We start from the raw sequence: 22288 nt of genomic DNA, 5'->3' as shown, positions 1-22288 counted from the left end.
ACTTTGAATCAACTACTTGGTTGTCTTGGGGAAGAGGGAGTAGAAATTTTGTGTGGCTGAGTGTGAGAGATTAAGACCAAAAGTTAGAAATTACCAAAAGGTAGAATTTTCCAAAAAAAAAAAAAAAAAAAAAAAACCAATACAAAGGATGAGTAACTTAACAGGAATCACATCCAAACATTTCTATTGGATGTTTTTGGGTTTGGGGACGATGGGTAATTTTTGTTGTATTTTAATAGTCTTTTTCTGTGTTTTCTGAATTTTCTACAATAAATATTATTTTCATGATCAGAAAATATCTATTTAAAAAGCATGTGGACTAGTGGTAAAGTAATACATTCTCTGTCCCTAGGAGTGCTTGAGCAGCTGGAAAGACACCTGCCAATGATGACAAGGTTGGACCCCATGTACCCTAAGGTTCTTTTAACTCCAACACCCCATTATACTGTTAACTGAATGATAAGTGCTGAGCCCCCTTTCTTGGAAGAACTTAGCCTAGTTTCAGAGAAGGCAATGGCACCCCACTCCAGTACTCTTGCCTGGAGAATCCCATGGATGGAGGAGCCTGGTGGGCTGCAGTCCATGGGGTCGCTAAGAGTCGGACACGACTGAGTGACTTCACTTTCACTTTTAACTTTCATGCATTGGAGAAGGAAATGGCAACCCACTCCAGTGTTCTTGCCTGGAGAATCCCAGGGATGGGGGAGCCTGGTGGGCTGCCGTCTATGGGGTCGCACAAGGTTGGACACGACTGAAGCGACTTAGCAGCAGCAGCCTAGTTTACCTGTCTTACACTCTGTCAGTGAATGACTTCCTTACAAGGAAGCTCACAATGACAGTATCCACTGCAGTGGAATTTGATTTATATTCACCTGAGGCTGATATAAAAGGAGGATTTCTGGATAGTATAGTGGTGTCAGGAACATGAATACATAGGTAAGGGATGTTTGCATGGAAAAGCTTAAGGTATCCCTCTGTGAAATGTTTTAGTGAGTCCTGATTAAAACGGTTTCAAAATAGCACTTAAACACACATACCCTAAGTATTATATTTCATGGTTAACCTTTTAAGATAGACGTTTCCAGACTGTGCTTTTGGTTAAATTAAAAAAAAAAAGATTGACTTACTCAGACATTGCTTTTCTCTCTCAACAGAAAAGACGTTTAGAACATTTTCTCCATATTACAATAGCTTTGAATAAGGAGGAACAGAATATTCCCAGAGGTTATCAAGTGTGTATGAGTGAATTTCCATTAAGAACAGTGCAAGACACACTAAGTTCTTCTGATTACATGAAGTCCCAGCCTAATTAGATAGTTAGAGCAATAGGGACAATGACATAACAAGACTGATTTCTACAAGCTACATGTGAGAATTGTTTTGCTGTCACAACTCCTGTGTAAAAGAATATGTGGATGTATATGTGTATAAATGTGTACTATACTGACAAATGTGTATTATCCTGATGTAAGTGGACTGGTGGTTAAAAAACAAAACAAGGCAAAGAAAGGTTCTAAAAAAATTCGGAAAGTAAAAATTAGAATTATTATTATCTGCCCCCTCCCAAGTTTCTGGTGAGGTCTTATGGGATTCTGTAATTCCTATTAACAAATACGTTTGTCATTTGTTTGAGTATTTTCCATTTTTACGTTATTTGCATATTTTATAGTTGCTTAGTTGTGTCTGACTCTTTGTGACCCCATGAACTGTAGCCCAGCAGACTCCCCTGTCCATGGAATTCTTCAGGCAAGAACACTGGAGTGGGTTGCCCTTTCCTTCTCAGTACTAAAGTGAATTTTAATCATTTTTATTGATCGAAAGACAAAGGATATGTATCTTCCTTCTATTGGACTAAAGCTTTAAAAAGGTTGAAAAAGGCACCAAGAATTATGTAAACACAATGTGTCTGATTATCATCTTACAGAATAACGCACAAGAAAGTTCTAGGATTTCTGGCTCCCCTCCCCCATACACCCAGAAAGTTTTTCCTTTGAAGTAGACAAGTTCAATATGTGCTAGGCTGAGGATATAGAATGAGAGGAATGTCAATATGGAAACTGCTTGGTGAGGCCGGGGTTCTCATGGCAGTGCCCAGGAGCTGAAGCCTCTGCCAGAGCTGGTGGCCTGTTCCACCAGGTACAAGGCTGTAGGGCCTTGTGTCCCCTGGTGAAAGGAGGATGGACAGGGGCAGGTGGAAACCTGTCTTATCAAAGCACACTGCACAGAGCCCTCCTCACCCAGACAGGTGCCTGGAAAAGCCCAGCCCTGGGGCTCGTCCTGATGCTCTGCAGTTCACACAGCCTACCGTCCATTCTCCCCATTCTGCTCTATGCCTCCCTCTGCTCCTCCCTGGGTCCCCAGCTTCCAACTCAGCTCCAGGCCTTGCCTCCCTACTCTCGTCTCTGGCATGACTGATTGCTAGGGTGCTTCTGGATATATTCCTCCTTCCTGGTCTGGATTCCTCTTCAGACATCATCCCAAGTTTACCCCCATGCTCCCAATCTGTGACAGTGGGTAAAAGACACCATGTACCCCTATGCTCACTCCTGGCATCTTGGTCCATACCCTATGTAGCATCCCTGCCAGGGAAGGGGACTTGGATAAAGGAGCATACAGGGAGGGGATACCAGGGCACCAGAAACACGGCTTGTGTGTGGACATTAGTGATCTTTATTTCCATCAAATGATTAATTTTATATGTCAACCTGACTGGCGTAAGAGATGCCCAGATAGCTGGTAAAATGTTTTCTGGGTGTGTCTGTGAAGGTGTACCTGGAAGAGATTAGCATTTAGAGTCAGCAGACTGAATAGAGATTCACTCTAACCAACCCAATCCCTTGGGGACCTGAATAGAACAAGGAGAACCATGACTAATAGGGAGGGTAAGCATGCACAAGAGTGGCTGATCTCATACCTTTGAGAATTAATTTATTGGGGCCTTTTAAAAATTTTTTTTTCTTTTTTTTTTTTTTAATTTTATTTTATTTTTAAACTTTACATAACTGTATTAGTTTTTGTTTTTTAACTTTACAATATTGTATTGGTTTTGCCATATATCAAAATGAATCTGCCACAGGTATACATGTGTTCCCCATCCTGAACCCTCCTCCCTCCTCCCTCCCCATACCATCCCTCTGGGTTGTCCCAGTGCACCAGCCCCAAGCATCCAGTATCGTGCATCAAACCTGGACTGGTGACTCGTTTCATATATGATATTATACATATTTCAATGCCATTCTCCCAAATCATCCCACCCTCTCCCTCTCCCACAGAGTTCAAAAGACTGTTCTATACATCAGTGTCTCTTTTGCTATCTCGTATACAGGGTTATTGTTACCATCTTTCTAAATTCCATATATATGCGTTAGTATACTGTATTGGTGTGGGGCCTTTTAAAGCATGTCACAAGATTTTTAAAATTCTTGCATTTGCTCTATGATGTATTGTTCATAAACTTTTACATACAGTTTTGAATACTGTTGAACCTTTAAATTAACACTTACTTTTGATCATTTATTCACTGTTTTTTCCTCCCATTTTTACTCAGTTCTGAAATTGGGATGTGTCTTACAGTCAGTGGTGGTTTGCGATCATCATATATCGGGAATGACTCTGATCAGGTGTCACTTGAACTTGACCCCAGCTCTTTGTGTTGTAACCTCAATTGAATTATGTACATGGTCAACACTACATGTTTAGTGTATAAACTGCTGGTTAGTATGTCTTAACAAATCATACCACGATCTAAAACTCTGAAACAAAAATTTATTGGGTACATAGAAAAGCACAGAAAGGGACTGAAATGAATCGTGACATTACTTAGCCAAAGAGCCATCCGTGGAGGAATGACCACAGTTCCATATGAGACAGGTTTCCACCTTCTCCTGTGCATCCTTCCATTACCAGGTTACACAAGGCCCTATAGCCTTGTATTTGGTCGCTAGCAAAGCAACCAACAAATGTTTTATCTAAGAAAGGAAGACATCAACATGTCATAAAGCCATGTTTCACTCTGTTACTGAAATAGATACCAATCTATAGGATTACATATCACACACCATGCAAAGTACCTAAAGTCAGAAAAAAATTGCTAAATCCCTCAGAATCAATGAAAGACTTTTTGAAGTAAAATACTACTCATTAGATTATTATTAAGGCACTGCATTATAATTTCATTGGTAGGTTTTCTTTTTTCCTTGTGAAATGAAAATGAAAGTCACTCAGTCGTGTCCAAATCTTTGCAACCTCATGGACTACACAGTCCATGGAATTCTCCTGGCTAGAATGCTGGAATGGGTAGCTGTTCCCTTCTCCAGGGAATCTTCCCACCCAGGGATTGAACCCAGGTCTCCTGCATTGCAGGTGGATTCTTTACCAACTGAGTCACCAGGGAAGCCCCAAAATACTGGAGTGGGTAGCCTATCCTTTCTCCAGTGGATCTTCCTGACCCAGGAATCAAACTGGGGTTTCCTGCATTGCAGCTGGATTCTTTACCAGCTGAGCACTGTCAAGCACCTATTAAGATAAAGGTTCTCTGTTGTTCTTGTTTAGTCACTAAGTCGTGTCCAACACTTTGTGACCTCATGGTCTATAGCCCACCAGGCTTTTCTGTCCATGGGGTTCTCCAGGCAAGAATACTGGAGTGGGTTGCCATTTTCTTCTCCAGGGGATCTTCCCAACCCAGGGATCAAACCAAAGTCTCCTGCACTGGTAGGCAGATTCTTTACCACTGAGCGACTGGGAAGCCCCAAAGGTTTTCTGCTGGAGGCTTTTACATGACATTTAAGCCTCATGGCAATTGTACTCCGTAGATAAATTACCCCCAACCCAGAAATGAGAGAGGAGTGATTTTTCTCAGGTTGGTAGTTTAGTCTGGGCAAGAACTAGAACTTGAATCCTCATGTGTCCGTGCGCAGATCCTGTGCTACTTTCTCCAGACTCTGTTGCCTCAGGAGGAATCTCCCTGATTTTCCAACCCATTTTTCTTTCAGAAGCATCGCTGGGGAGGAAGAGCCCCATGAGGTCTACACCCTGGCACTATTCTGGAACAAGACAACATCTGGGGTTTTTCATCTAAAAACTTAGCTTTGGGGAACTAGAAATTCTGAGTAGGGCATTTGTGATTTTTACTTCTTTGCAACACACCTTGAATTCATCTCACATATTCTCTTACCTCATCTCAGAACAGTTTCCTAAAGTAGGGAATGTTTCTTCAACTAAGTAATCTATATTTATGTTTGAGCATAATCATAATAAATAAGCCCCAAAGTAAGCAAATGGAAGATGACCCAGAAATGTCCCTCAACATCACCAGCCAAGGATTTTCTAGAAAACCTAGTGTTAGAAAAATATTGAACCTTTATTTTTACCAAACTCCAAGTTTTTAAGAAATAACAAGATGAGAGCCTCACACATAAACATTTATGTTTCCACAGCTATCTGGGATGAAAAAAGTCAAAATGAAGTAAAAATGAAAACCACTTGAATTTCTGACTATGATTATAATTGTATTCATACCAACATATATAAAGGTTTAAACATGTTTAGAAAGTGGTGTCTTCATAGACTGGGATTAGGAAAAGCAGCCTTCTTGGGAAAGGCCAGTCTGTGGTAAGCCAGCTGGCAACAGGGATGGGTATGCCACAAACATCAGTGAGAAGACAACAATTCTAGAATGCCCAGTGTGGTTCTGAACCCAGGAAAATTTGCCTGCATTTGGAATTATTGCATCATCAATTGAAACCAGAAATATCTTTGTGTGTGTGTGCTCAGTTGCTTCAGTTGTGTCCGACTTTTTGTGACCCAGTGGACTGTAGCCCGCCAGGCTTCTCTGTCCATGGAATTCTCCAGGTAAGGACACTGGAGTGGGTTGCTATGCCCTCCTCCAGGAGATCTTCCTGACTCAGGGATCAAACTCTGGTCTCTGATCAAACTGGCTCAAAGGCTCTGAGAGTTGTGCTCCAAACTAGACACTGCTAGTTAATTAAGTCTCACAAATAATTCTACTCTATTTCTACTTGTCTATTTCAATTTTTCTTAATTGATTAAACTAAGTAGGGTTACTAACCAGGTAGGTTATGAAGGTGACTCATATAAATGAGCTAGTAGATTTTAAAATACTATTTACAGAATTATTTACAATTATGCTTTTTCTCACCCTTTCCCTGCACAACTTCATAGAAGGAGATGTCCCTCTAGTCCAAGGTGAATCACTTGGCTAGACTCTGAATATATGCATGAAGTCACTTCAGTAGTGTCTGACTCTTTGCGACCCTATGGACTGTAGCCTGCCAGCCTCCTCTGTCCATGGGATTCTCCAGGCAAGAATACTGCAGTGGGTTGCCATGCCCTCCTCCAGTGGATCTTCCTGGCCCAGGAATCAAACCCACGTCTCCTGCATTGGTAGGTGGGTTCTCTACCACTAGTGCCATGTGAGAATGTTAAAATTAAATTTACCATCTGAATGTATACATTAAAGTTAAATTTACCAACTGCCCCACCTCTTAAACTGTTGCTTTGGAATTTTCTATCTCAATGAATGCTATCATCAAGCATCAGGCTTCTCCAAAGCACCTTGGAGTCATCAGAGACTCTTTCCTTCCCATTTCTATACTCCAGCTCCATCCAATCCACTAGTGTCCTGTCCAGTTTACAAATTCAATATTCTTCCTGCATTTTCATTCCCCTCCAACCCCTCTGCTACTATATCAGTTTAAGTCCTCACCACCTTCTAGTGAAGTGAAAGTCGCTCAGTTGTGTCCAACTCTTTGAGACCCCATGGACTATACAGTCCATGGAATTCTCCAGGCCAGAATACTGGAGTGGGTAGTTGTTCTGTTCTCCAGGGGATCTTCCCAACCCAGGAATCAAACCGGGGTCTCCTGTATTGCATGCAGATTCTTTACCAACTGAGCAATCAGGGAAGCCCCACCAACCTTCCAAGAACCTCCCAAATCATTTCCCTGCTACAATCCATTCTCTATACCGTGATCAAGATTTTTTCTCTAAATACAAATCTTCTTAAAACCTTTCAGTACATTTCACCATCTTAAGGAAAAAGTTCAAAATATCTAGCATGGACCCAAGCCCTACATGCTACGACCCTGCAGGCCTACAGGAGTATTCTGTACCACTCCCAACAGGTCCCTTATGTTCCAATCCCAGCTGAGGACTTGCTGTTTTACAAATGAACCATGTTCCCTCTTCCTCCTTGGCCTTTGCAAGATGGTTCCCTCTACTGGTCATTTGCTTCTTGTCTGCCCACAACACTCCTGCTAGTCCTTTAAGACAAGTTCATTTTCTAACAATTCTGGGGAACAGTTATAGGAGGCCAAGCTGAATTCCAAGTCACTTACAGTGGTATCTTCTCCTGTGTTTCCTCAGGACCCCGTGCATACCTCCTTCAAGGCACTTGGTCACACAGCATTTCAATTTTTGTTGTACATGTTTGTTTCCTTCACTACACTGTAAACTCCTTGAAAGGAGGAGCTGGATCTTTTATTTTCATATTTCTAGGCTCACCATGGTACCTGCTGCTTGGTAGCAGTTCTCATAAATTGCTGTGGAATACAGGAGATTTCATCCTTCTTCACTTCTAGCAAAGTTATTTTTCCTCTTTCTTTCTGTGTTTTAAACTTCTTTCCCTTAGGTCTAATGCATCCTTAAAACAACAAAACCACTTTCTCCATCTTAGCCCCATGTTTTTGAAAGGGGAGTTCAGTTGTTGTTTTAAACTCTTAGCCTCTTGTTGATTCTTCAATTCACTGAAATTTGACTTTCACATCATCACTCCAATGAAATTGTTCTTGCCAATGACACAAGTTATTTCTTAGTTGCAAAAGTCATTCTTTATCTTAAGCAATTACTCTTCAGGATTTCATATGACTGATCTCTTTCTTTCCCTTGAAAATCTTGGCTCTTGTGACATAATTTCCTCTGGTTTATAATATCTCTGAATACTAATCAGCCTCCCTTTGCTTAAATGCTGGGTGTCCCAAGGAAGCTCTTATTAATTCTGTTGTCTAACTCTCCCTGAGTAATTTCATCTAATTCCACATCTTCAGTGACCATCTCTACATGATGAGCCCAAATTTTGACCTCCCAAACTCTTATTCCCAACTTGTAAGAACTTCCATGACTCACAATAGTCTCAAATTTTACATTTAAACTTAAAATTGAATGGTTCCCTTCCTTAAACTTGGCCCCTTTGTATTTCCTATCCTAGTGAGTTAGCAATAGAGTCAGGGTAGAATTCAGAGTATTAAGTACTTAACATCCTTTCTCCACATTTCTATATTAGGCTGTGTTTAATAAATTTCAAGGAAAAAACCTGTATGTGTATTACAAGTTAGCTTTTGTATTAGTTATCTATTGCTATATGACAAATTACCACACACACTTAATAGTTTAAAACAACACATATTTATTATCAAAAAGCTTCCATGGATCAGGAGTCCAAGCATGGTATAGCTGGGTTTTCTGCTTAAGGTTTCGCATAATTGCAATCAAGGTGTTGGTGGAGAATGGGCTCTTATCTGAGGCTCAGGATCCTTTTCCAAGCTGCTTACACTGCTTGTGGCAAAATTCATGTCCATGAAGCTGTAGAACTCATGGCAGCTTATTCAAGATCAGCGGGAGAGAGAGAGTCTCTGACTTGTTCACCATTTCAAAGGGCTCATCTGATTAGGCCAGGCCTACCCAAGACCACATCCTCTCAGTTAACTCAGTCAGCTGATTAAGGACCTTCATTACATCTGAAACATTTCCCTCCTTTGCCATGTAATGTAACATAATCATGGGAGAGACTATCCTGTCCTGTTTGCCATATTCTATTAGTTAGAAGCTGTAGGTCCCACCACACTCAGGGGAAGAGATTTTACCCGGGTTTGGGTCATGAAAGGCATTCTAGAATTCTGCCTACCATGATTTAATTTTTTAAATTATGGGTAATGGCAAAAACACATACATGTTTATAATTTTGAGGTATTAAAATATTGAATGAAAAGAAAGAAAGTATAGAACTTTAAAATCTCAAATTTTAACAGAAATGGCATAAGTTTTGAAGATGGGGAAAATGGTCTTCTGTGTTTAATCCTAGCTTACACTTACTGCCTTGGCAGGAGATATAGCCAAGTAACTAAACTTTAGATCATATTATATGAACCTAAAAGGAATAATCAGATAAGGAGTTATCAAAGACAGATATTTAATTACATAATTGGCTTAATTTGAGAACCATTTTACCAAGTGTAGCCTCCTTTGCATTAGGATAGGATAAATGTAATTATATGTCTGTAAGTAAGTTGTATGGTTTCTTCAGTGTTCTTCAATTTGACTTTTCCTTGTAGGTTTTTTCCTTTTAATACTATTGACTACTTATCATCAGAATTGCCTAATATTTCCTTAGGACAGGCAGTTCAGGTATCTTTTAAAGTTGTTTTCTTATAATGTACAATGCCATAGGTACAGAAGTTTCTAGATCCCTTCTCTCCCCTTTCTGGCTCCATATCATCCATAACTCCTTTTCTTATATGCCTCACAAAGCTGGAGTTAATGCCAATGCCATATGGATCTGGAGTTAATGCCAATGCCATATGGATCTGAAATGTACCAGGATCCTGCCACTTTTAGTCTTGCTTCCCGGAGAAAACTTTTCCATTGGTGTTTAGTAAAAGACAGCATGACTTGGTGAATTTATTTCCTTTTCTTGACATTGGCAATGATAGTGCCATGCCCGTTGTATACAACTGGTATGAGATTGGCTTGCAAATCCCTAGAGATACGTGGTTACTTCTCTACTTTCCCTCTCTTTTGCTTGGGCAACTGCCACATTGATGCACTGGAGCCACTCTTCTGCATTCTTCTCATTCTTGGCCTTGAAAACATAGGTTTTATTGTCTGTGAAAATTTCGAAAGCCCGGGGGAGAGAGCGATCCCTGCGTTTCTTGGCCACAACTTTCACACTCTGTACTTTGCTGAGTTCTATTGGGGAGTCGTCAGGATCATCTTTCTGAAATGCATGGGAAGGAAAGAACATGAGCTGGCTTCCAGAGTATAGAAAGATCTCTGGCTCCTGGAGAATTTTCCAAGAGGATCAGAATCTGTTCACTTCATGTGACTTGAGACCTTTGTTATTTTGGGTGCTAAGGCCTTGAATAGTCATGAAAACAACTGAAGAAGTGAGCAGCTGGTTTTTTGTTGTAGTATCCTAAGCTAGAACAAAATAGCCAATTTATAGAAAAGTATTATATGGTGGGACTGGAGAAAATGTTTGATTCATATTTCTTTGACTTAATGCCATTTTCTATTGATATTAACACTGTATTAATAGAGCAAAATGAAGTGTACAATTTGGGGTACTATTAACTAAGAATTTGAGATAATTTTAGAGGCCTGAAATTGAATTTTTCTTTGTGTTACCTCTGAGAAAGAGGTGTTAATTGAATAAACAGGGCTCCAATGTTTAAGTAGATTAAGCTGTTTTTGAAACTTTCTCAATCTTTGAAAGCATGATTTGTCCACAAACATTAAGGGAAGGAATATTTAATGATGTTACGTTTTCTTTGCATTAAAGCAGGTACTTAAGAATCTAACACCAGAGTTGTCAGGCTGGGCTAGCATGAATTTTTTTTTTTTAAATCAGATACTTTTTTAAAGCAATTTCAAATCTTTAACATCCCTGAGTCCATTTTGTCTGCTGGAGAATGTAGCTGTGGTTGAGAATCTTGCCAACCCTCCTTTCCCTACCTGCCCATTCATAATCACCCTTTTTTCACTTTGCAATGGAAAAACATCTTTTTCACTTATCCCAAACTTTCTATGGTGTATTGTCCACCTTGGAAAAATCTCAGGAGCATCAAACAAAAAGAGCAATTCAAAATACTGATGTCAGAAGAACAGAGCCCAGAAATAAACCCACACACTTCAGTCAATTAATCTTCAACAAAGGAGGCAAGAATATACAATGGGAAACAGATAGTCTCTTCAGCAAGTGGTGCTAGGAAAGTTGGACAGCTGCATGTAAATCAATGAAGTTAGAACACACCCTATCACTATGCATAAAAATAAAATGGATTAAAGACTTGAACATAAGACATGACACCACTAAACTTCTAGAAGAGATCATAGGCAAAGCATTCTTTGACATAAGTTGTACCAATATTTTCTTAGGTCAATCTCCCAAGGCAATAGAAATTAAAACAAAAATAAACAAATATGACCTAATTAAACTTACAAGCTTTTGCAAAGCAAATCATGAACAAAATGAGAAGACAAGTTATAGGATGGGAGAAAATATTTGCAAATGATGCAACTGACAAGGGCTTAATTTCCAAAATGTACGTATAGCTCATACAAGTCAACAACAAAACAAACAATCCAAGTGAAAAATGGACAAAAAACCTAAATAGACATTTCTCCAGAGAAGACATACAGATGGCCACTAGGCACATGAAAAGATGCTTGACATTGCTAATTATTAAAAAACAGCAAATCAAAGCTACAATAAGGTACCATCTCACACCAGTCAGAATGGCCATCCTTAAAAAGTCTAGAAGAAAAAAGTCTAAAAGAAAAGCTGGAGAGGGTGTGGAGTAAAGGGAGACCTCCTGCCCTGTAGGTGGGAATGTAATTTGGTGCAGCCACTGTGGAAAACAGTATGGATGCACCTCAGAAAACAAAAAACAGAATTATCATATGACTCAGCAATCTCACTCTTGGGGGTAGAAACTATAACAAAAACATACATGCACTCCTTTGTTCATAGCAGCACTATTCACAGTAGCCAAGATAGCCAAGGAAACAATGTAAATGCCCATCAACAGATGAATGGGTAAAGAAGATATGTTACATATATACAATGGAATACTACTCAGCCATAAAAAAGAACAAAATAATGCCATTTGCTGCAAAATGGATGCAACTAGAGATTATCATACTAAGGGAAGTAAGTCTGAAATATAAAGATATATACCATATGATATCACTTATATATGGAATCTAATATCTACAAAACAGAAGCAGTCTTATAGACATAGAGAACAGATCTATGGTTGCCAAAGCGGAGGGGTTAGAGGAGGGATGGAGTGGGAGGTTGGGATTAACAGATGTAAGCTATTATATGTAGAACAGATAAATCACAAGGTCCTACTGTATAGCACAGAGGACTATCTTCAATATCCTATGATAAAACATTGTAGAAAAAGAATATTTAAAAAGAAGGTATATATATATATACATATATATAATAAATGTATAACTGAATCACTTTGCTGTACAGCAGAAATTAACACAACATTATATATCAACTATACTTCAATTAAAAAAAATACTGATGTAAGGGAAGTATCCTTCAACCAAGCATTAAAAAGCATTTAACTTTTAATGTTTAATAACTATTTATTACATTTAATATTATACTTATAGCTTTTCATAAGTAACATATTTTTGAAAGTTAATAAAAGATCTTAACACTTTGAGACTGATGGCCACAAGAAATTAAAATCACTAAATTTAAATATATATACATAGTTTTACTGCAGTCGAAAACGATAGGGTGATCAGGATAAAATGCTATGGGAATGGTAGAACAAAACTATGATTTCAAAGAAACAACCTGAATGCCTCAATTAAAGAGCTAATTTGTATATTTTTTTAAATGGATGGTGTTAGGTGTCAAATTGCAATGGTATTTTTTATTCTATGGGTTGCATTTAAAGGAGAGATGTGTTTTTTTAAATTTTAAAGTGACAATATTTACAATTCAATAGAAAGTATTTTTTCTATTGAATACTATTGTGCAACTGTTTAAACTTATGATAAAAATATTTACATAAATTAAAATGCTACAAGGTGTTAGGCAGATTTTTCAAAATTTTTTAGGGGATATACAGAATAAAAAGTGAAGATATTTCTATAAGATAATAGCAATACTTTGTTAGTTTAATTTGGTTTATAGTAAGTATCTGACAGTAATAAAATTATGTATTTTAAATTAGATTATAGTAGAAAATTGATACATGTAGGAGGTGAACAAGAAAAAAAAAAAAAAGGTTACCAGTGGACAGTAAATCAACTAAGATAGAAACAGACAAGAAATCAAAGGAAACCATTACCTAGCTGTTTGGTGGAGATGAAGACCTTAGAAGGCAAAAGTGAAAAATAACACTATAAGCTTTTAGTTCTTACTTTAAAATGCACATTTTCCTCATTTACAAGAAAGGCCCTCTATGATGCGGCTGAAGCTGCAGCTGGATTGCTGACCACAGCAAGGTTACAGTGTCCCTAAGGATGAGAGGGGTTTTGGTGTGGTCTCTATGCTATATTATAGTATTTCCTAATATTTGAGCCAAATGATCTGTCAGACTTCTGGAATGTCAAATCATTATCTCCTGATAAAGATGTCAAATAAGTTAGCCAATCATAAAATAGCTTATTCTCTAAATTTTATTAAAGAGCTCTGAATCAAGAAGTATAAAGGTCAGTATTCGAGTTCAGGAAAAACACTCTTATGCATTAACTCTACTCTGTCCCAAGGGATCGGAAAAATCACTACATCTTAACTTCTATTCTGATTTCTTTAACAAAGATAGGAAGTTCAAATGGTCATTTTAAACACTTTAAAAATGCTTCAATGTGAACCTATGCTAAAAAAAAGTTTCCTTACACCTCCAATAACTTTCCAAATTGAACACACCATTACATTTCTCATTCAAAAAGATCTTTAGCCACAGGAAAGTCCATCTGTATATTTTATAAAACACACAGATGAAGAAAGTAACATGAGTTCAAAACAGGTGCCATCAAAATGTTCTTTTTCATTTAAAAAGTTAACGTGAAGCTTTATTAACTAAAAGAACACTGATCAGAATTCATCATAATACAGATATACCATATTTGATTTCTGTTGAGAAGTTCAAACAAATTTGGTAATGAGCGTCCTAAAGATGCAATGCATGTGCTCTTAGTGAAATGTAATTTTTTAGTAATTTAACACTCTCATCAATTAATCCAGACACACTTTGATTTGCTACTGACCCTGTATTTGAGATGTACATGGGAAGCTTGACAGTGTACTCATTTAAGAACATGCTTTGGTGTCACATTGCCTGAATCTAACGCCAGTTTTACCCTTTCTCACCTTACTGGCTCTATCCTCAGACAAGCCCATCAGTCTCTTTGTGCCTCAGTTTCCCCATCTATTAAATGGCAATAACAATGGTGCTGATCTCAAAGAATTGTTCTGAAGATTGTGAGAGGTAATCCTCTGTGGCACATGATAAGCACCGAGAAGTTAATATTATTATATCTCAAAATAGGCAAGAAGTACATCAAGATTTCATGCTCCTTGATCTTGAGTGAGACGAGTTTAATGATAAATAAATGTGATTTGGAAAGAAAGGTATAGCTTTGCATTATTGATTGCAATATAATATTATTTCACAAGTTTCTCACTGAAAATTCAGAATACAGATATTTACTGAGTATCCTACTTCAGATTGAAAATTATATTAAATGAATATTTATTAATTCTTTCAGAATTCTGTTCTATCCATTAACTGAATATTAAATGAAAGATAGTAATATTTTCCCCAAACAAAACTGAGTTTGGTTGACTACATAAAAAGTACTTAAAATAAATCAACCTTTTTTCCTTCTTCCCTGCCTACTATTCCCCTTCCTCAGGTCCCCACGTCCAAATATAGCCTTCAATCATAAAAGAAGTCAGAGTCAAAGCCACATATTTATGTAGGTGATCCACAAGGAAACAGAATGTACGGTGTTCAAGTCAAGATTCCTGGGTAGGCCTTCTGTGGTTCATCTTCTAAAACTTATGTTAACAAAAAAAACCCTTCCATAATAAACTGAGAAGGACAGTAAACCAACTTATGTAGGAATGAACAGAACAGTCAAAAAGGTATGTATAATAAAAAGACACCGTAAAACTGTAAAATGGAGAAGGAAAAATTATTGGCCATTTTACTCCAGACAAAATGCCTATCAGGTTGGCAAAGATCAAGGCTTTAAAAACACAAGTTTAAAGATGGCAGAGGGACTTACAGATTTTCCTTTTTGAAACAGAAGTTGATTTCCAGCCAGTGTAAAATAACGGGTTTTCCACCTTTTGATGAACTTCCATCTGACTTGCTTCTCTTTAAGTTTTCCTTCTATGAGGGGCTGGCCATCTTGATTTATAACTGTTAAAGGTAATATAACAATCAAGCCATTTATTTTTCATTATTCATTTGGCAAGTGATCAAAAGTCAGAATTGTACAGTGAACCAAGTATAAAAGTATACTTGGAAAATGGCTAAAAAATTATGAATTTGGTTAAGCTTTCCCCCTTTGTCCCTAAAAGAATGCACAGTTTAGATATGATAATGGGAAAGTGTTGAAAGCCCTCACTGAGATTTGCAAAAGGAATATAGTTCACGAAAAGAGCATTTGGTTAGCAGTTTCTTAAGGTTCATCCAGATACTCAGCATTGTTCTTCCTAAGTCCTTTGTTTCATGGTATTTTGTTCACACAAACTTTTAGAAATATAGTTTTATAAACAATCACAAACCAAGTATATTTAGCTATTTGCCAGCAAAAGTCAATGTAGTGCAAATATGTGTTTTCATGAATCCTTAACAGCTGCAAAAACAAACTTACCCCACTCTTTTGAACATGATTTTTCCACTCTCTGGAACACACACTCTACCTCCACTCCTCACAGTTAAATCTTCACCTAGTTAAAAACTAATTATTTCATATTTCAACTCAAAACATTGCTTCCTCTGGGAGACTTCTCCCAAACCCAGACCCAACTGACTTTGTCTGCCATATATTCTCAGAGTATCTGGCATGTTTCTTTTCTCAGATATCATCATTCAAAGATGATTATTGGCATTTACCTGATTAATGTCTTTCTTTACCATTCAGCTGAAAGCTCAGTGAGGTCAGGGTCTTTGCTTTGTTCACTATTGTTACATCAGGCATATCTATTATGAAGTGTGTAAATTTTTGTTGAATTAATGGATTCATTTCACACTGAAGTAGAGTACGTATGATAACACAGAACCACAGAGTTAGAAGATCGATTATGATGTTAGAAGTTTATATGTTGAACTGAATAATTTCATTTGTTTTACAAACTATGTAAGATTCACTCTTCCAATTCATGTAAAAGAATCAGATTTCTGAGGTGTATGACAATATTTATTTATTTACATTAATGTTTGATATTCATAGCACCTTGAAAGTAATGAAATTTGTTAATCACTGTTAAATTTGGACAGTAGCTCTTTGAACTTATGAACACAACCTGTCCTTCCCATCCATCATTTTTCTTTTCTAATGTAGGTTAAATAACTAGCTCATATGGGGTATTTGTCCATCATGACAGCACTGTCAGGGTAAGAAATAATAAAATATATAGTTTTTATAAACAAATTTATTAAAGTTAATCTGGCTTTTTTCCCTTCTTGTCTGATGACTAGTCAATTGGATCTTCCATTGTCAATCCCAAATTAAGGCTAGTAACAGAAACAATCAGAGAAGGCAATGGCACCCCACTCCAGCACTCTTGCCTGGAAAATCCCATGGACAGAGGAGCCTGGTAGACTGCAGTCCATGGGGTCGCTAAGAGTCGGACAAGACTCAGTGACTTCACTTTCACTTTCATGCATTGGAGAAGGAAATGGCAACCCACTGCAGTGTTCTTGTCTGGAGAATCCCAGGGTTGGGGGAGCCTTGTGGGCTGCCGTCTATGGGGTCGCACAGAGTCGGACACGACTGAAGCGACTTAGCAGCAGCAGCAGCAACAGAAACAATATCTGAAATATATTGTTAGATAGTGATAGTTTATGATGAAGAGAGTGAGTGACTTGGGGTTGATGCAGATGCATGTAAGTGGTCAGGAAAGAGCTTGCACATTCGAGGTGGCATTTGATCTGAGGTTTCAATGATGAGAAATACCTCCCATTTTCTAGCATGCCCCATGGTGGCTAGACTGGGCATAGAGGAGAGTATGCAAAGCACTTGCTTAAGAATCATCCACAATCAATGTTAACAAAATGATCTGTGTTCTGCTAGCAATAATCTATTAAGAGCTTTCTTAAAGGGAGTATGCTCTTTGCAAATTTAAATTTTCCATAAACACAGTCCTTGCTTCCTTTATACAGCAAGTAAAGCACTTGGGACACCGCGTCTTCCCCAAGTGCTAGAGGTCTTGGGGAAGGTCTAGAGGTCCTAGAGGACTGGGATTTAGGTAATGTTTAAGCACATGGCTCCTTCTGAATCTGACACTGGGAATTAGCTACAAGAACTTCTCAATGTAGATCAAAATCTCAAGGCAGGTGCAAATGCTTCCCTTGAAGTGTATGTGACCAAAATAGTCGAAGGAACTGTTTGAGACATGAAGTGGCTGGGATAACATACCCACAGACCCACATGCCCACAATGATTGTGAGAGACTCCAGAGAAAATGAAAGGCTTACTGGAAAATGAAAGGATGAAGACTGATAGAGAAATGCTGCTGAGCAAAGAGGACTTCATTGTAGATTCTCACTTCCAGTGAAAGTGGATCCCAGGAAAAAGTCCATGGAAAAGATTTTAGGAAGGAAATTTCAGCAGCATTTTAAACTAGCTGCATGTTAGGACCTTAATTTAGGAATCAGAGTCAACTTCAGGTAATTCTTAAAAGTCAGGCTATTTGTACCTATAGGATTAATTTCAAAACAGTTTAAAAAGGCAAAAAAAGAGAAAAACTATTTCCGCACCCCCTCCCCTCCCACCGCCACCCCGTGGCTATCCTAGCTAGGTTCTAAAAAAAGGTTTTTAAAACAATTATGTCTGGCATAAGTGCATTACTGGCCATGCGTTCTTTTAATAGGTCTATTGCCCATTACACGTCCTGGTGAGCAATAATTCTCACATGATATTGCTGTCTCTTCATGGTCAAAATGGGGAACTAATTCTTTCTAAGGATGATCATATTCCACTTGAAAAATAACATGTCAAATGAGACTATGAGGAAATGATCATGTGCCTAAAACTATCTTGCTTGCATGTAATGCATACAAGATATTGAAATATTTTCTCACGTGCCAATTAACACATTATTTCATTCAAAGCATCAGTTTGGCTAAGACATTCTCTACCAACCAGCAACTGTTCCTTTTTAAAATTATCAGTTGGTTAAAAATAATTCAGTTTACGGAATATTTATTTATGAAATAAACTGAAAATAATTCAGTTTATGAAATATTAAACTGAATTCTCTAGTGTAATTGGAACCCATTCCATGTTTATCAACTTAAAAATCTGAGACTGCTAATACAAATGGTTATATATTCATTGTATTCCTTTTGTGGACCAAAACTTGACAACATTTATGTTGATAAAAGATGAAATTTGAAAATGTTAGTCTTACTCAATGAGAAGTTGGTGAATCATATCAGGCACAGATACCTTAGAGCAATAAAGAATATTCCTCTATTGATCTATCAGCCATATCCAGTCATCTCACACATAATTTTGAGCACATGTAAGCTGTAAAGCACTGCGTTTGGATCTGAGGGGGTCACGAAGCCCAGCTCAGAGAGAGCTTGAGTTTATCATCTTGTGGTGAGATAAAGCATTTTACAAATTTGACAACTCAGTGTAGAGTTTGGGATATAGAGGCCAAGCATTACAGAACTCAAAGAAAGAAAATTCTACTTCTAGCTGGGAGAGAGTGACTTGAGGGCTGGGTCCCAGCTGAAGAAGGGAGAGAGGAACTTGTGGGAGGAGTGCAGAGAAGGACTGGGGTAACAAGAATGACATGTCAGGGGAAATGTATGAAAGTAAAAAACCTAAAGAAGCTGGAAGAATCAATGAACTCAAAAGCAAGTTTGTAAAGCAATCACTTTGGTCAAAGTCATGAGCTGAAGGTGGGGGCTGGGGGGAGGGGTGCCCGTAGGCAATTGAAGATTTTTTTGGTGTAAGATCCAGGAAAGAGATTGGGTATCAGATAATCATAGGGGAGGTCATATTGGACTTTATTTGAAAGCTCTTCTGAATCCCCATTAGAAAAGATCTTGCCTTTCTTAAGGACTAATCAGGGGCCTAGAGCCTGTGAAGGTCCAGCCGGCACAGGCATGAAGCTTCCTGGATACCAGATGGGATCAGCTGTGGATCAGGCATGGTCATAGCAGGAAACAGGGGCACCTCAAGCTGTTGTGACTGAAGGGACTTAATAAAGGGACTATTTACACAGATGTGGGCACGGTGTAGGAAAGGCACCGTAGTGCTCTGGGGCCAGGAGCCAGGAGGAGGCTCAACACCCCTCTGGCTAAATAGGAAGTTGAAGAGAACAGTTAGAGGCTGTATGCAAAGCACTGCCTGTCTGTGGCTGTGGATGGAGGACACGGTCAACCTGCAGGGACCAAGCAGGGAGGGAGTCGGGAATAAATAAGCAGACCTCACTCTGCTCCCTCCCTCTGATCTCCTGCCAGAATGTAACTGAAAGCCAGAGGTAAGGATACTGGATGCTTGGGGCTAGTGCACTGGGACAACACAGAGGGATGGTGTGGGGAGGGAGGAGGGAGGGGGATTCAGGATGCGGAGTGTATGTATACCTGTGGCGGATTCATTTTGATGTTTGGCAAAACTAATACAGTGTTTCAGGTTTAAAAATAAAATAAAATTAAAAAAAAAAAAAAGGAGACTGGAATACTCTGGAGAGGCACCTATTCTACACTGGGGATAGGAAGCAGGAAAGCTGCCTGGAGTATATGTGTCTGAGCTGAATTCTGAAGGACAAATGGTAGTGATGGAGGTGAAGTGAAGAGGGATATTCTGAAAAAAGAAAGAAAATAACCTGCAAAGGGCTGAGGCTGACAGAGTGGGCATGCAATGCATTCTAGAAACTATCACTTATTCTTAGTGATGGGAACCTGGTAGGATCGGCAATCAAGAAATGAGGTGTGAGATTCAAGGAGAGACCAATCCTAAAAATCCCTGGACATCATGCAAAGTGAAAGCTAATGCTTTGTAATGAACATGATGAAAAATAAGAATTTCTGTAGTCATACAACTCAAGAGCACAAGAGTTTAGTAATTTAAGGTCTCCACCTTGTATTAAGGTTTATTGCAATTGTGACTATATCCTTGAGTGTGTGTGTGTGTGTGTGTGTGTGTATGCTCAGTTGTGTCTGACTCTTTGCAACTCCATGGACTGTAGCCTGCCAAGCTCCTCTGTCCATGGGATTTTTCAGCCAAGAATACTGGAGTGGGTTGCTATTTCCTACTCCAGGGCATCTTCCCAACTCAGAGATTGAAGCATGTCTCTTGTGTCTGCTGCACTGGCAGGCACATTCTTTACCAACTGCTTCACCTGGTACAGACCTTAGCCAATTATAATTTAGTTAAACATAGTGTATTGGATGCCATGTTTTCTCCTTACTATAATAAATCATATAGGGCTGTACCAAAGATTTTCTTTGGTCTAGGCCGAGAGTTGATGGGGTAAGGGCAATGACTTTGGAATCAGATCTTAGCTGAAGTCCAGAAATTGAAACTTAATGGCTGACTGGTCTTGTGCAAGTTATTTAGCCTCACTGAGCTTCAGTTTCCTCTTCTCCGGAGATGTCATGCTTAACAACAGGGCCACCGAGCAGGTTGTTCCCTGCCTAAGAGCACTCAGCTAAGGGGGGTGTAGGGGTTGAAAGTCAGCCGGAATTTTGCTATTTAAGTCATACAGCCCCCCAAGTGGACATCAACCACCATAAATAAAGGCACACAAAATGCTGTAAAAGTTAACAGTAGCCTTGTTTAACTAAGTCCTGCTATCTAATAAGATGTCAACAAATAGTAGTTATTATCATCATGATCATGGTCAACTTCTCTGACTATAACGATGCACAGTTGGTTTTTATAAATACCATATCCTAATGGCCTGAGGATAAAACCTATCTCCTTCCCTCCAATTAAGGATGTAATGAACCTATACTATATTAAAGCATTAGGAATGGTGAGAGAATTCAGAGTAAGACAATAAACCCTTTTAAAGTTCAAGGACTGCAGGCTTTGAACTTGAGGTGTGACAAGCAATTCAAAGAGTCCCAAAAAGAGGTGAACTCTTCTGATTTTGAGTAACAGATCCATTTGTTCATCACAACGGCCATTTTCAAGCTAATCCAATAATGGATTGGGCTGCATTGGGAATCTTTTCCACATCATTAGTGGTTGCTCCCTTTTGTCCCTGGAAGCCCCCAGAAGCAGGCTTCCTGCTTATTCTTATGACAGTAGATGCTGACACCCCCACTGCCATTAACTATTATTCACATTGTACTGACTACTATCCACACCCAGAAGTTCCTTATGCTGTGTGCTTCTGGCTCATGCAACTTTTGTCTTAAAAAAGTATTGCATTATGCACAAATAATTAAGATTGTCATAAATTTAATTTGTGATATTTGAATTCTTAGATATTTTTCCTGATTATTAAAGACAAATACCTTCAAAAGAAGGCATAATCTTGAAGAAATATGTAAATCTCAAATATTTAGTTTTAAAATAAGAACTGAGAAAAAGTATGTCTTTTTAAAAAAAAATTTCCCTTGAAATGACTGCTTCTGAGAATTACAACTCCTATACAGTCTGTGGGGAATTTCTTTCCATGTATTGAGAGTCTCAAGTTTACTCCAATTCCCTTTTATGGTTTTACTGATTTTCTTGTGTGTGTGCCAGGTCTAATAAACCCAACTCTGATTATAGAGGGTACACTTAAAAAGGGGTAGAAGCACTTAGTGAGGAGGCTCTAGGAGCCACATGCAGTAGACTGAGTGTCTGTGGTTTCTGAAATCACTAAGGATCGTTAACGAATGGCATATTTCATATGACTACCCAGGCAGTGTTTAGAGGCCCATATTTCCTTACCAGTAGTGAATAAACAAGGAGGCATAATCCAGCATTGATTTTGTAACATCCTACAAGATGTGTGGGGTCCAAAAAAAGACAGGCAAACTCAATTTGACAGTAGCCCTTTGAGAGCACTTTCACATGTGCCAAATGACTTCCTTTCTCAGTAATCTCATACCCATCAAAATGTAGCTTGCTTTCTAGGCTTCTCTATTAACTGCCGAAATATTGTTCTTAAAAAAAAGGCTTTTAGAACTACTATTTTATAAACTTGTAGAGCAGTGTTTCCCAACCTGTGTTCTGAGGAGCACCTATATCAGAATTACGTGCTGGCTTATTAAAATGCAGATTCCAAGGCACCACCCTGAACCTATTGTTTACATAATCTTAGGGTAGGGTGAGGGAT

The 22288-nt window shown here is 38.5% G+C and overlaps 1 protein-coding gene across 4 annotated transcripts in view; it reads right to left on the bottom strand.

Annotated features, from left to right (window-relative positions):
- Positions 1-22288, bottom strand: part of VEPH1 (ventricular zone expressed PH domain containing 1) — a 287956-nt gene that overhangs the window by 10891 nt on the left and 254777 nt on the right. For 3 of the 4 annotated variants that reach the window (XM_025289274.3, XM_025289289.3, XM_025289271.3), the window contains 2 exons: positions 15058-15194; positions 8403-10009 (listed from right to left, as the gene is read on the bottom strand). In XM_025289274.3, coding sequence (XP_025145059.3) covers positions 9773-10009; positions 15058-15194 — 374 coding nt within the window. In that variant the 3' untranslated portion in view covers positions 8403-9772. Of the gene's footprint in view, positions 1-8402; positions 10010-15057; positions 15195-22288 lie in introns of those variants that run through there. The other variant, XM_025289293.3, reaches the window with a different exon arrangement.

This window comes from Bubalus bubalis, chromosome 1 (assembly GCF_019923935.1).
Source record: "Bubalus bubalis isolate 160015118507 breed Murrah chromosome 1, NDDB_SH_1, whole genome shotgun sequence".
Taxonomy (NCBI): Eukaryota; Metazoa; Chordata; class Mammalia; order Artiodactyla; family Bovidae; genus Bubalus; species Bubalus bubalis.
Note: the sequence above shows the minus strand (reverse complement) of the source record. Positions and strands in the feature narration are given on the sequence as shown.